The sequence below is a fragment of the Terrapene carolina genome, unplaced genomic scaffold (genome assembly GCF_002925995.2).
Source record: "Terrapene carolina triunguis isolate 2854851 unplaced genomic scaffold, T_m_triunguis-2.0 Scaffold17, whole genome shotgun sequence".
NCBI lineage: Eukaryota > Metazoa > Chordata > Testudines > Emydidae > Terrapene > Terrapene triunguis.
The window spans coordinates 5,008,302-5,022,700 of NW_020664368.1; the positions used below are offsets into that span (position 1 = coordinate 5,008,302).

The following is a 14,399-nucleotide window of genomic DNA, read 5'->3' on the forward strand; positions in this document are numbered from 1 at the left end:
CTATCTGTTGCTGACAAGTGTCAGCAATGGGAGCAGCTGGATTGGTGCCCAGCACAGTGTAACTGCAAGTGTTAAGAAGGACAAACCACGTTCAGCACGTTTCAGTAGCCTGGGTGTGAAATGCAAGCATCTAATTCAGTGGTTCTCAAACTTTTGCCTTAGTGACTCCTTTCACACAGCAAACCTCTGAGTGTGATGCTCTTATAAATTAAAAACACATTTTTTTATATATTTAATACTATTCTAAATGCTGGAGGCAAAGGATGGTATGGGGGTTGGGGCTAACGGCTCGCAACCCCACATGTAATAACCTGGTATTGGGTACTGTACTTGTGTATTGTATTGTCTATTTTCCCCCTTCTTTTAGTGATATTTACTGATTACCTCATCCAAGTAAAAGTGGAGGGAAAGTGTGAACGAGGTTAATTACAGAACTCAAAAAGTAACAGCTGTTTGGGGTCCTGGGGAGGGAAATACTAATGTAAATATTTTACCACTTCGACAAATCTTGGAAGTGGGAAGAAGAATGTAAGAGAATTCCCCAACACAGGTCTGAGTTTGGAAGTAGAGGATTAATTAAGCCTTTGCTATAGCCTCCATTCAATAGGCAGTAGTCCCTAAAAGATAACTTTAAATTATCCAAATTATTCAAGTTGAATGATAATGAAAACACTATAGATATTATACTTGACTGTCAAAACAAATTATATTCCTGGGCAGGTACTGTCTTGCAAAGCTGCTTTCATTAATGATCTGTAAACAACTGAGTTATTTTTCCAATCCCTTGGTTTGCAGTTTAAGAGGGCAAAGTTGCAATAAACTTTGCATAATGGGTTTAGTCCAGGGGTGGGCAAACTTTTTGGCCCGAGGGCCACATCTGGGTGGGGAAATTGCAGGGCTGGGGGTTGGGGTGCGGGAGGGAGTGCGGGATGTGCGAGGAGATGCAGTGTGCAGGAAGGGGCTCAGGGCAAGGGATTGGGGCAGAGGAGGGGTGTGGGGTGTATGAGGGAGCTCAGGGAAGGGGATTGGTGTGCAGGAGGGGGCTCAGGGCAGGGGTGTTGGGGTGCAGGAGGGGTGCGGAATGCAGCAGGGGGCTCAGGGCAGGGAGTTGGGGTGCGGGGTGCAGGAGGGGTTCGGGCTCCGGCCTGGCGCCACTTACCTGGAGCGGCTCCAGGGTGGCAGCGGCATGCACCCTGCCGGCCCCAGCCCCAGCCCCGCTGCTCCCGGAAGCTGCTGGCACCATGTCCCTGTGGCCCCTGGGGGAGGGGGGGCAGAGGGCTCCATGTGCTGCCCTTGCCATGCCTCCTGGTACTTCCCCTGAAGCTCCCATTGGCCGCGGTTCCCCATTCCCGGCCAATGGGAGCTGCGGGGGGCAGTGCCTGGAGGCGAGGGCAGCGCACGGAACCCTCTGTGCCTCCCCCCCCCCCCCCCGGGGGCCAGAGGGATGTGGTGCTGGCCGCTTCTGGGAGCGGCGCGGGGCCAGCGGCGCCATGGGGGTAACAATCCTGCGGGCCGGATCCAAAGCCCTGAGGGGCTGGATCCGGCCCACGGGCTGTAGTTTGCCCACCCCTGGTTTAGTCAGACCCTCAAATTAACTGTTTCTTCCTACTTTTTTTTCCCTGCCAGTTAGATTTATATTCCTTTTAAATGTCTATTTCCTCACTACTTATTACTGTTTTTCTTGTTCAGGTGATGCAATCAAACTTTTTCTTTTTGCATTAGATTGAATACTAGTGCTCTGCTCAGGCTTACTGTGAACATTGTGGTTGAGGGCCCACTGTTTCAAATTCTCTTTCATTGACTTCAGTGAATTGTGTGAGGTGGGCCCGCCAGATCAGGGCCTGAACTACATGGTGCCCAAAACTGTTTTAGGTGGCAAAGCTCTTATTGATTTCAAGACCCGGGGAGAGGTTAGACAATTATCTGTGTGTGCGGTCACGTATGTGTGTGTAAACATTCAGCCCTTTTATTTTTTCAATCGGTGACTGAAGTTTATGATGGCAATGCTTATGAGAACTAGTTCCTGCCACGTCACCAGTCAGTAGTAGTAGATACGCCAGTAATCAAAATTTGTTTTAAATCTCTTTTGGCATTGCATATTTAATTCTATGTTGCACTGGTTCACACCGTGTTCCTGAGGCGTACAAATCAAGGTGTTGGTTATAATTTCAAAAGCTCCGAATGGCCTAGGATTTAACTGTGTCTCAAGACTACCTACGCTCTCTTTTGGAAGCTGTGACTGGATGGAACGTCTTGCTGTCTGCCCTTAAGGCTGAACTTAGTGGGGATAGTTAGGTAATTTTGTGACCCTAAGCACCCCCCTATATTCACACTCCATGCACTATTGTAATAATCTTTGTACAATATATGCCTTCTGATGTATATTTGAAAACTAATAACTCACTGATCATTAATATTCTTGCATGACGTATGTATGTGATGTGCATTAACGAGTAATGGATATAAACTGTAATTATGATTAAAGTGTATTTAAACCAGGGGGGAGTTGGGAGTTGTCTGCTTTAGACAAAGAAACATATATTTGATTCTCTAACCAGCCCAGCCTTCAGGCAAAGGCAATAAAGGTCCATTTTTACATATTAGATAAACAAAGCTAGTAAGCTAACAAGTGGGGGAAGAAAGAGTGTAGAGCTTCTTTAACCACCAAACTCTGTTGCCTTTCTCACAGCTTCAATAAACTTTACTTTGGAGAGGGTGGGTAACCATCAGAAGAATTCATTTAAAAGATGTACTGGTCTGTAAAGACAGGGGCTGAACCTCAAGTAATAAGCCAGAGATCGGCAACCTTTGGCCCGCGGCCCGCCAGGGTAAGCCCCCTGGTGGGTCAGGCCGTTTGTTTACCTGCCATGTCCACAGGTTCGGCCAATCGCAGCTCCCACTGGCCGCGGTTCGCCGCTCCAGGCCGATGGGGGCTGCGGGAAGCGGTGCGGGCTTATATAATGACTGTATACGATTTTACTGTATTATTAAAGCATATAGAGTGAAGTCTTTTCTGAAATGTCATTAACATTATATGTGGAAATATGGATATTTAATGATATTATGCTTTAAAGTCTTTGGCTAAACAGGGAAAAACTTGTTCTCTCCTATACCTGAGAGAAGGCAGCCATTTACGTGTCTCCTATGTAAATTAAAGCATGGTGGAATCAAAACAATGGAAACCTCATTTACATTTAGGGGATAGGCGACCCACAGAAAGGGAAGAACAGAATGAGGTCATCCTGCCTCATGGAACAAAGCCATTGAACTTTGGAAGATATAAGAAAAGACAGAAGCCATGGAAACTTTTTAAAGACACCATAATAGATAGACGCTCAACTTAAATGTACACCCCAAATTAAAAAACATAATAAGAGAACCAAAGAAGTGCCACCATGGCTAAATAATAAAGTAAAAGAAGCAGTGAGAGGCAAAAAGGCATCCTTTAAAAAGTGGACGTTAAATCCTACTGAGGAAAATAGAAAGAGCATAAACTCTGGCAAGTAAAGTGTAAAAATATAATTAGAAAGACCAAAAAGGAATTTGAAGAACAGCTAGCCAAAGATTCAAAAAGTAATAGCAAAACAAATTTTAAGTACATCAGAAGCAGGAAGTCTGCTAAACAACCAGTGGGGCCGCTGGATGATCGAGATGATAAAGGAGCACTCAAGGATGATAAGGCCATTGCGGAGAAACTAAATGAATTCTTTGCATCGGTCTTCACAGCTGAGGATGTGAGGGAGATTCCCAAACCTGAGCCATTCTTTTTAGGTGACAAATCTGAGGAACTGTCCCAGATTCAGGTGTCATTAGAGGAAGATTTGGAACAAAGCGATAAATTAAACAGTAATAAGTCACCAGAACCATATGTTGTTCTTCGAGTGGGTCCCTGTGGGTGCTCCACTTCAGATGTCGTTGCATCCTGGCGCCGTTGATTGGAGATCTTTGGTAGCCGTGCCCAGTCGAGACGCGCGTGCGCACTTGGTGTCTCGCGGCGTCGTTGGAGTCTGTTTGGCGCCTGCACGTTCTGACCCCTCAGTTCCTTCTCAACGGAACTCGACGCTACCCACATCCCAGAGGACTGAAGAGCGGATATTAAATCGGTCTCCCAGAGCGACGGTTGCATCCTCCATCCACAACTGGCGAAACTTCATCTGACGGCCTGGCTCCTCCTTGGTTCCAATTGCACGAACTAGCCTGTTCGGAGCAAGTCAGACACGTGTTATTACACATGAGACATGACTCCACCCGCTATACTTACTTTCAAAAATGGAAATGATTCTTGATGTGGTGCTTACAGAAAACCCTCATACCCTGCACCACTCCCCTTCCCGATATCCTAGACTACATTTTAGAATTCAAAAACAAAGGTCAGAGTTCATCTCACGGCAATCAATGCCTTCCACAAGAAACTGGACGGCTCCTCTGGCTTCACAGACCCTACTTCAAAATGCTTCCTTACCGGACTCCAAAACCTCTACCCTGAAGTCCACCCCCTTCCTCCACCCACCTGGAATTTGAACCTCATCCTCAGAGGCCTCATGAGACCTCCCTTTGAACAGACAGCCACCTCCTCCTTACTCCACATGTCCAGGAAGGTTGCATTCCTCGTGGCCATCACATCAGCTAGACGGGGTGGGGAAATAAGTGCACTCATGGCCAGCCCCCCGTACACTAATTTCATATTAGGTCCTGCTACCAGATCCATGACATTGAACCTCCTGACAGCATCAGAACTCATTCCACTCAAGCTATGTCAACATAGGTAGCGTTCCTACACAACATACCCATTATTGACATATGCAAAGCCGCTACATGGTCGTCGGACCATATGTTTGCCAAACACTACGCCATCATACAAGACACCAGAGCGGACACTATAGTAGGTCATACAGTACTGTCTGCCACTGCCAAACCTGCAACTCCAAAGTACCCCCAACCATAGCGAGTACTGCTCTACATTCATCTGAAGTGAAGCACCCACAGGGACACCACTCGAAGAAGAAGAAGAAGAGGAGAAGGTTACTCACCCTGTGCAGTAACTGAGGTTCTTCGAGATGTGTGTCCCAGTGGGTGCTCCACTACCCACCCTCCTCCCCTCTACTTTGGAGTTTGACTTAAAAGGACTCTCTGGTGGAGAAGGAACTGAGGAGGTCGGAACGTGCGTGCACCAAACAGACTCCAATGACACCGCGAGACACCAACTGCGCACGCGCATCCCAACTGGGCACTGCTACCAAAGATCTCCGATCAACGGCACCGGGATGCACCGACACCTGAAGTGGAGCACTCACAGGGGGACACATCTCGAAGAACCTCAGTTACTGCACAGGGTGAGTAACCTTCTCGTTTACACCCAAGAGCTCTGAAGGAATTCATATGTGAAATTGCAGAACTACTAACTGTAGTTTGTAACCTATCATTTAAATCAGCTTCTGTACCAAAATGACCGGAGGATTGCTAATGTGATGCCAATTTTCAAAAAGGGCTCCAGAGGTGATCCCAGCAATTACAGGCTGGTAAGCTTGATTTCAGTACTGGGCAAACTGGTTGAAATTATAGTAAAGAATAGAATTGTCAGACATATAGATGAACATAATTTGTTGGGGGAAGAGTCAACATGTTTTTTTTTTTTTAAAGGGAAATCATGCCTCACCAGTCTACTAGAATTCTTTGAGGGGGTCAACAAGCATGTGGACAAGGGGGGATCCAGTGGATATAGTATACTTAGATTTTCAGAAAGCCTTTGACAAGGTCCCTCACCAAAGCAAAGTAAGCTGTCATGGGATAAGAGGGAAAGTCCTCTCATGGACCAGTAAAAGATATGGTTAAAAGATAGGAAACAAAGGGTAGGAATAAATGGGTGATATCCCTCAGGGGTCTGTACTGGGACCAGTACTATTCAACTTATTCATAAATGATCTGGAAAAAGGGGTGGGGTGAGGTGGCAGAATTTGCAAATGTTACAAAACTACTCAAGATAGTTAAGTCCAAAGCAGACTGCGAAGAGCTACTAAACTGGGTGACTGGGCAACAAAATGGCAGATGGAATTCAGTGCTCATAAACACAAAGTAATGCACATTAAAAAACATAATTCCAACTATACATATAAAATGATGGGGTCTAAATTAGCTGTTACCACTCAAGAAAGAGATCTTGGAGTCATTGTGGATAGTTCTCTGAAAACGTCCACTCAATGTACAGCGGCAGTCAAAAAAGCGAACAGAATGTTGGGAGTCATTAGGGAAGGGATAGATAATAAGACAGAAAATATCATATTGCCTCTATATAAATCCACGGTACACCCACACCTTGAATACTGCGTGCAGATGTGGTTGCCCCAACTCAAAAAAGACATATTGGAATTGGAAAAGGTTCAGATAAGGCAGGGGTGGGCAGACTTTTTGGGCTGAGGGCCACATCTGGGTGGGGAAATTGTGTGCAGGGCCGGGGCAAGGGGTTGGGGTGTGGGAGAGGGCTCAGGGCAAGGGATTGGGGCAGAGGAGGGGTGTGGGGTGTATGAGGGGGCTTATTACAGTATGAGGAGAGATTAATAAGATTGAGACTTTTCAGCTTGGAAAAGAGATGATAGGGGTGGGATATGATAGAGATCTAGAAAATCATGACTCGTGTGGAGAAAGTAAATAAGGAAGTGTTATTTACTCCTCATAACACAAGAACTAGGAGTCACAATATGAAATTAATAGGCAGCAGGTTTAAAACAAACAAAAGGAAGTCTTTCTTCACACAACACACAGTCAACCTGTGGAACTCTTTGCCAGAGGATGTTGTGAAGGCCAAGATTATAACAGGGTTCAAAAAAGAACTAGATAAATTCATGGAGGATAGGTCCGTCAATGGCTGTTAGCCAGGATGGGCAGGGATAGTGTCCCTAACGTCTGTTTGCCGGAAGCTGGAAATAGGCAACATGGGATGGATCACTTGATGATTACCTGTTCTGTTCATTCCCTCTGGAGCACCTGGCATTGGCCACTGTCGGAAGACAGTCTACTGGGCTAGATGGACCTTTGGTCTGACCCCAGTATGACCGTTCTTATGTCCATCTTTGTCATCCCTCACTAAACAGACACAAGGGAACAGAGCTCTTGCAATCAGAGAAGGATGGGTCCTTCAACAAAGGGGGGCAGTTTGAAGTCTCTGGAAACTGCATATAGGCGAGAAACCATCTTGAACAAAGCCCGCAACTTTCTGGATTAAGTTTTAGACTTTTAGATGTGTGTCTTCACTTTTATTTGCTTGTAACCCTTTCTGTCTTTATTCCTTTTACTTGGCATCACTTAGCCGGTTTCTTATTGTTAGTAAACTTGTTTACTTTTACTATGAACAAACTCGGTGCTGTGTTTAAATTGAAGGGTGTATTTACCTCAGTTAAGTTAATAAGCTGTTTTTTGCCTCTTTAGAGGAACAAATAAACCCTGTTATTTTTCTGAACTGTCCAGGGAAAGGGCTGGACATAGCAGAGCGCACAGTTTTGGGGAAATCAGGGACTGGGAGTGTGTAGGGGGTCACCTTGCTGGTTGTAACCAAGGCTGGTAGAAGTCTGTGTGGGGCTGTAGACAGACTGCTGGGGTCAGAGGTGCTGAACCAGGGCTGTCTAGCACACAGACAGTTCACAGTGTGACCTGCATGCTTGTGTGCTGCTTGTGAGCATCCTAGACTGGGACCTACAGCAGCAAAGCATTAAGACACCCAGGATTGGAGGACCCTCACTGGTCTGGATTGCACCTTGAACCACATGGCATCTTGGCAGTGTTTTTTTATTCTGGAATTTGCTCCCTTTGGACCACCAGAGAAAGAAGTTGGCAGTTTTTTAAGTACATGGTACAGAATACACTATGTGCTCTAGTTCAGTAGTTTTCAAATTGCAGGTCGCGACCCAGTACTGAGTCGTGGAATGTAAGGCACTGGGTCGCGGCGGCTCTGGTCAGTACCACTGACCAGGCCATTAGAAGTCCCATTGGCGGTGCTTCCCGGCTCAGGAAGGCTAGTCCCTACCTGTTCTGACGCCATGCTGCGCCCCGGAAGCGGCCAGCAGCAGGTCCGGCTCCTAGACAGGGGGGCTATGGGTCTTCACGTGCTGCCCCCACTTCAAGCACAGGCTCCACACTCCCATTGGCTGGTTTCCAGCCAATGGGAGCTGGGGGGGGTGCCTGTGGGCGAGAGCCGTGCAGAGCCGCTGGTGAGCCTCTGCCCAGGAACTGGACCTGCTACTGTCCGCTTCCGGGGCGCAGCACGGTCTGCGGTGCCAGGACAGGTAGGAAGCCTGCCTTAGCACCCCTGCTGTGCCGCTGACAGGGAGTCACCTGAGGTAGGCCCGCACCCCAATCCCACCGCCCCTATCCCCAGCCCTGAGCCCCCCCAAACCCAGAGCCCCTTCCTGCACACCAAACCCCTCATTCCCGGCCCCACTCCAGAGCCTGCACTCCCAGCCCAGAGCCCTGGCCCCCTCCAGTACCCCTGGCCCAGCCCAGAGCCCCCTCCCACAGCCCAAACCCTTCATCCCCAGCTCTGTTGGGTCACGAGCAGCAACAATTTTCTTCAACTGGGTCACCAGAAAAAAGTTTGAAAACCACTACTCTAGTTCTTTTCAGACCTTATAGCCAGGGGAGTACTTATTGCACATACTTCATCAATGGGTGAAGACAGTAGAGACAAAGCTGGGGTAGAATATACCATAGTTTATAAAAACTGTTTTTAAAAGTGTAGTTCTTTAACTATATGAAGATACTTCTAACGTGTATTTCCTCCCCAAAGATGATGTCCCTTGTAAATAGTGTGTATTAGCTAAATGTGGATATGACGTACTGGTTAAAAAAAAAATGCATAGGAACAAATACCAGTAAAGCTTCAGACCAGGCTTCACCTTGTTACAAATGATTTGTTTTTGTCTTGCTTTCAGTTGAAGCATCTTGTCATAATGGAGATGAAACCATGGAAACTATTGAAGCTGCTGAGGCACTTCTCAATATGGACTCCCCTGATCCTATGTTGGATGAAAAAAGAATAAGTGAGTTTAACAGTAGTAAAGCAAATGTATATGAGCCATGTTTATAAGTAACATTTGAAGAAACTCAATATATTGTGGATTTTCCTATATGTATACAAATAATATAAAAAGGTGTGGGTAGGTGAGATTTGATGGCTTTGTTGGTAGCTGCAACATGCCAGCTTAGGGAATCAGATAGGGAATCACATAAGCATAGGCTAATCAGTGTCAGAGTTGGACATTGGAGGTTATGAAAGAAAGGGAAATAAAACAGGATGTGTGTGTGAGGATTTAAATGTAATATTGTGCTGAAATGCTACAGTTTATCTGGTTATTGGTATTGTATTTCACGTTGGCAAAGTAACTGAATGAATGCAGGTTACCTTAGATATGAATGAAAATGTCATGTTCTGTTGTGATCACAACCTTAGCTTCTGTTGCAAGTATTAAATTATTCTACACTGTGTTATGATGTGTGCTCATGTACAAACCTCATGAACAAACTTGTTCATTTGTGGGCTGACCTTTTCTGCTGTGAAGACCTTAATTATAATAATAAATTTTATGTACATTATTATGTCTGTACTTTGACCTATTGAAATGTTTCCTTATAATTGGAAGTGTTTTTTAAAAGTGTATTTAATTCTGTAAAAAGCATTGATAATGTCATCTTTTTTTTCCCCTAAGCAAATATGTTTGGTACATCTGAAGATGAAATTATTGTTGCTCCTGTTACCCATGTATCGGTCACACTTGATGGGATCCCTGAGGTTGTAGAGGTTCACCAAGTTCAAGACTCTTATGCTGAATCATCAGACACTCCAGAACTTGAGCAGCCTAAGAAGAAGAAAGGTAAGAAGTTCACAGGATATGAGAGTTTGGAATAGAAAATGCTTAGAGGTATGCTTTCTTCTCCCTGTGTATATATAGCAGCTGTTTAACATTAATAGGAGCTACATATAGGCATCAAGACAACATAAACTAAGCTTACTCAGCTAGCTGTTCAGGAAAAGAACTTTTTACTTGTTGTGACAAGGTGAAAATTTTCTGTAGTATTTTTTTGAAGCCTAGGCAGGCCTAGTTTCCCTTTGTATATTGCATTGCTATTCAGTGGATGCAAAAGGGTTGACTCTGCTTCTGGAACAGCACAGGAAGCAGGAGGTATGTGTATGTGTGTGGCCTTGCTGTCTGTGGGGAATAAATACAGTCATGCAAGAGCTGGCTCAGACTGACTCAAATCCAGCAAGACAGAGATGATGTCCCAACAACTGAACAACACTTGCCAGCAGACAGGACTTGAGAACCGAGCTGGAGAACAAAGTGTCAGGTGACTCGAAGAAGGGTGGGCTCAGGAGGTTGGACCGGGGAAGACGAAAGAAAGAGCCAGAGATCGAGTACATCAGAGATTGGCTGTCTGATTGTGGCACTGGTTTGACCAGGATGGACTATGGCTTAACTTCTGCCTCTCTGTGCTAACCTAACAACTTTCAGCTTTAGTGTGCCATAGTAATAAATGGTTACCTTGTTTTGAAAAGGTCGCCTGTGTCACTGTAAGTACTCACTGAGAGCATTGGGCCCTGAAGGGGTAGAGTAAAGCCTCCCATAGGACTTTTGGTTGGCTGGATTCATTACAGGGCTCCACGGAAAGAGACTGGGATTGTGGGTGCCAAAGGTCAAGTTTGGGAGTCGTGAAGGCCACAGGCCTGCCCCTGTGAAACTATGAGAATTCTTAGGGCCTGGTGTATACTACAGAGGTCACTTTCAGGCTGGGTTATAGACCAGACCCTGTGACTCCAGGATACTTGTAAACTGAGCAAATGTGCTCAGATTCTAATAGTACTTGGGATAGATCATATGGAATCATCATTCCTCACGAAACATGGATCTTTGCTATGCCATCTTTATAGAGTTACTCTTCAAAGCAGAACCACACTGTAAGTTGTAAGGCCTTTTGTCACTTAAGTGTTATAGTAGTTGCTTCTGGTGTACCTCAAGCATTATACTATTAACTTAGTTCATTTACCTAAAACAGATTTGAAAAAAGTACTCTGTTTTATTTAGCATTAGATTAAAAATACCCTGCTGTCTTTGCTGGAAGCTATTGGAGAATTGTTTGGCTTGAAGAATGTTTCTGTTAAGAAAATGAGAAAAGAGCTAAGTTGTCTTTCTTCTTTGTGAAAGCCTGACTGTCACAACTGTTATAATAGTCTCAATTTCCGATAGTTGTGTGTTTTTGTATCTGTGGTCTGGTATTTATCACAACATGGTTTGCAGTAGATAGCTTACAGAGTCTGCTAAGCAGGCTGCTATCTGTCCAGCTAAATAAGCATCTAAATGGGGAAAAGCAGCATGCTTCATTGGGCTATCTGTTGTTAAAAATGATTGAATGGAATTTGTAGTTTAATTTGTTTTAAATTTCTTATTAATTTGCTGGATCTAGGTGCTTGTACAGCTGTTAAAATAGAGTTACAAAAATAAAAAGAACACATATCCTGAACTGCTTATACAAAAACACAGTAATATCAATTACCCAACATCTGATCAAGCTTTCTAGTATACCTTGAAGAGTTACAAATTCAGACTGTTGAACTAGAGGGGGAAATGCTCCAGAATTGAGGATGGGGAGGGATAGCTCAGTGGTTTGAGCATTGGCCTGCTAAACCCAGGGTTGTGAGTTCAAACCGTAAGGGGGCCACTTAGGGATCTGGGGCAAAATCAGTACTTCGTCCTGCTAGTGAAGGCAGGGGGCTGGACTTGATGACCTTTCGGGGTCCCTTCCAGTTCTATGGGATAGGTATATCTCCATATATTATTACGCATTAGGAAACTGCCCAGGGGAATGATGGCTTGAGTGTCTTCACTGATTGCAATGTTGATAATGTCAGACATCAATTTTGGAGTAATGTGGTTCAGAAAACCAGTACTTTATAGGTTAAAACCAACATCTTAAACTCCACCTGGCCAGATTACAGAGTACCAGTGTTATGTGCTCTATGTGATATATCATTCAGTAAGCAAGGACCCATGTCCTGTAGTAAGTTCAGTTTCCAGATGGTCTCGTGATATAGTCACGTCCAAGTAGAATGCCTTGCAATAGTTTAGGCTTGATGTGAGACAGGCACGGATTATTTTAGCAGCATGGTTTGTTTCCAAAATTAAGGGCCACAGCCTTCCTGCCATCAGTAGATGCGGGCGACAGGGCATGGCGCAGCAGGGCGCACTCTGAGCTACAACTGTTAGAGCAACCAAGGATCTGAGACCTCCTAAATTGCTAACCCGTTTAAACAAATTTTAGATTTTCCCTCGATCAGAGGTGCTATGATACGGTACGGTCAGCTCTTCTGATTGTTTCATTAAACTACCAAACATTACCTCAGTTAAATTGACTAGTGCTGAATTTGAATCAATTAATTCCTGGCAAAATCAGACCAATGTTGATGTGGAGCTGGCGTTCTCAGTTTACTAAAGGCACTGCAGTCTGTCTCCTCGCTCTCCTTCTCAATGTGCTTGGATACATTTCGTACAGGCGAGGACACAAGATGGAATCCTTCAGCACCTCATCTGACTGAGCCCTCAGGGCAGAAGAGCATTCACTCAAAGCAGTCTTATAGGACTTCTTGCACAAAAGTAGCTGAGCTATTCAAGATGTCTCCATCTAACCCTGGTAGGGACCACAGACATTTCAGCAATCCCTCATGATAAGTTAAATTAAAGATCCAAAACAATGGGTCTCAACCTTTGTCATATACTGACCTCATGTGACAACAGAAATATTTCAGGACTTCACCCATCCTCCCCTCCCCCCATCTAGCCATAAAGAAACGAAGGGTGGTTGTGACCCCCAAGGTCAAGAACCCATGACCAAAAGAGTTATCTTTGTTGATAGCTATGATGACATCCTTGGCAATATGATCAGTACAGTTTCTGCCCCATACCCAGCCCTGAATCCTAAGTGACTGGGGGAAGAAAACAAATATTGGCAGAGTTGCTCACCACAGTTGTTTCAACAAAGCTTTTTCCAGAATGAAGATCATGCAAATACAGATACTTAGCAAGATTGTCATTGTCAAAAGATGGCTGCCTGAGCAGAGGCCTTGCAGTGCCTTCCAAAAAACCCCCAGCTGGTATCCTGCCTACCCACGCTGCCAAAGGAGATATTGACATTTCAGGCCAACAGAAGGCCGAGCTGGCCTTCACCAACCAGTAAAGGATGAGGTTCTATTTCATGGGCTAAAACTCAGAGTTTCTCAGCTCCTACAAAATCTCAGTGAGCAACATTTGCTGAATTGCAGAGCATTTGAACCCTGAAGATATTGCTCTGGTACTATGAAACTGACAGGTCAGTCCAGAAGTGAGTAGGTTTAATCACAAAGTAATCTGAAAATTCCTCACAATGAGAAAATCTTGATTCTGTAACAGAGTTATTTTATTATTTGTATTATGGTAGCACTTAGAGGCCAAACCAAGAATGGAGCCCTGTTGTGCTAGGCACTGTGCAGATGCATTGCTTGCATGCTACACAGGCAAGAGAAACTCTTTGGGAAAGGGTCAGAGGGTAAATAGAGGGACCGTGAAATGACTTGCCCAAGGACATGCATGTTGTCAGTAGTAGAGCTGGGAATAGAACCATGATTTTCTGAGTGCCAGGTCAGTACTTCATCCACTGGACTATGCTGCTTCTCAGCAGAGCAGAGATAATATGTAAAATAAAATCCTCATTGTGCCTAGACGTTGCCAAAGTGCCCAAGGGGGTAAGTAGGAAACCTGATTTGCCTAGTATTTGCCAGAAAAACTCAGTCTTGAGGGTTCAGGACCAAAACAGAATGCTATAAAAACTGGCATCTAAATGAATGGGGAGCAATAGAGAAACAGATTCTGGATTTTGTTAAGAAATACATATGCGAGGTTTTCATTTTTGACCCTACTCGAATAGCTGATCTCTCATTTTTTCAAAGGAATGCTCTTCATTCTTGTCTGGAGCTTTAACTCCTCCCTCCCACTCTTCACCGGGGCCTTGAAACATAGCCACCATCTTTCTGTCTAAAAAAGGATGTGATGCTTTTCAGAACCTATTTGGCTGTGTTTGGCTGGAGATGGCACTGCTGGGCAATGAAAGAGAGCTGCTTCTACCCTCCTTTTTTGTATTTCTAGCCACTGCAGGCCAAATGTGTGAGACTTCAGGATTGAAAATGAATGTTTCCCTCACATGGCAGTGCAGACCACTGCTATCAATGGAGCTTTCTTCTCATATATTAAAGAGCTAAAGAATCTTCTTTTGTCTCTAAATTAAGTTTCGATGCTAGCTAGACAAGACAGTGCTGTGTATTATATCTAGCCTTTTGATATAAAAAATACAGTTAAAAAGATGAATAAACTACTATTAATTGCCTT

The 14,399-nt window shown here is 44.7% G+C and overlaps 1 protein-coding gene across 2 annotated transcripts in view; it reads left to right on the forward strand.

The window, feature by feature from the left end:
• LOC112103183 (ETS-related transcription factor Elf-1) overlaps window positions 1-14,399 on the forward strand; it is a 51,965-nt gene that overhangs the window by 18,190 nt on the left and 19,376 nt on the right. For both annotated transcript variants that reach the window (XM_029914200.1, XM_029914109.1), the window contains exons 3-4: window positions 8,922-9,029; window positions 9,696-9,860. In XM_029914200.1, coding sequence (XP_029770060.1) covers window positions 8,922-9,029; window positions 9,696-9,860 — 273 coding nt within the window. The remainder of the gene's footprint in view (window positions 1-8,921; window positions 9,030-9,695; window positions 9,861-14,399) is intronic.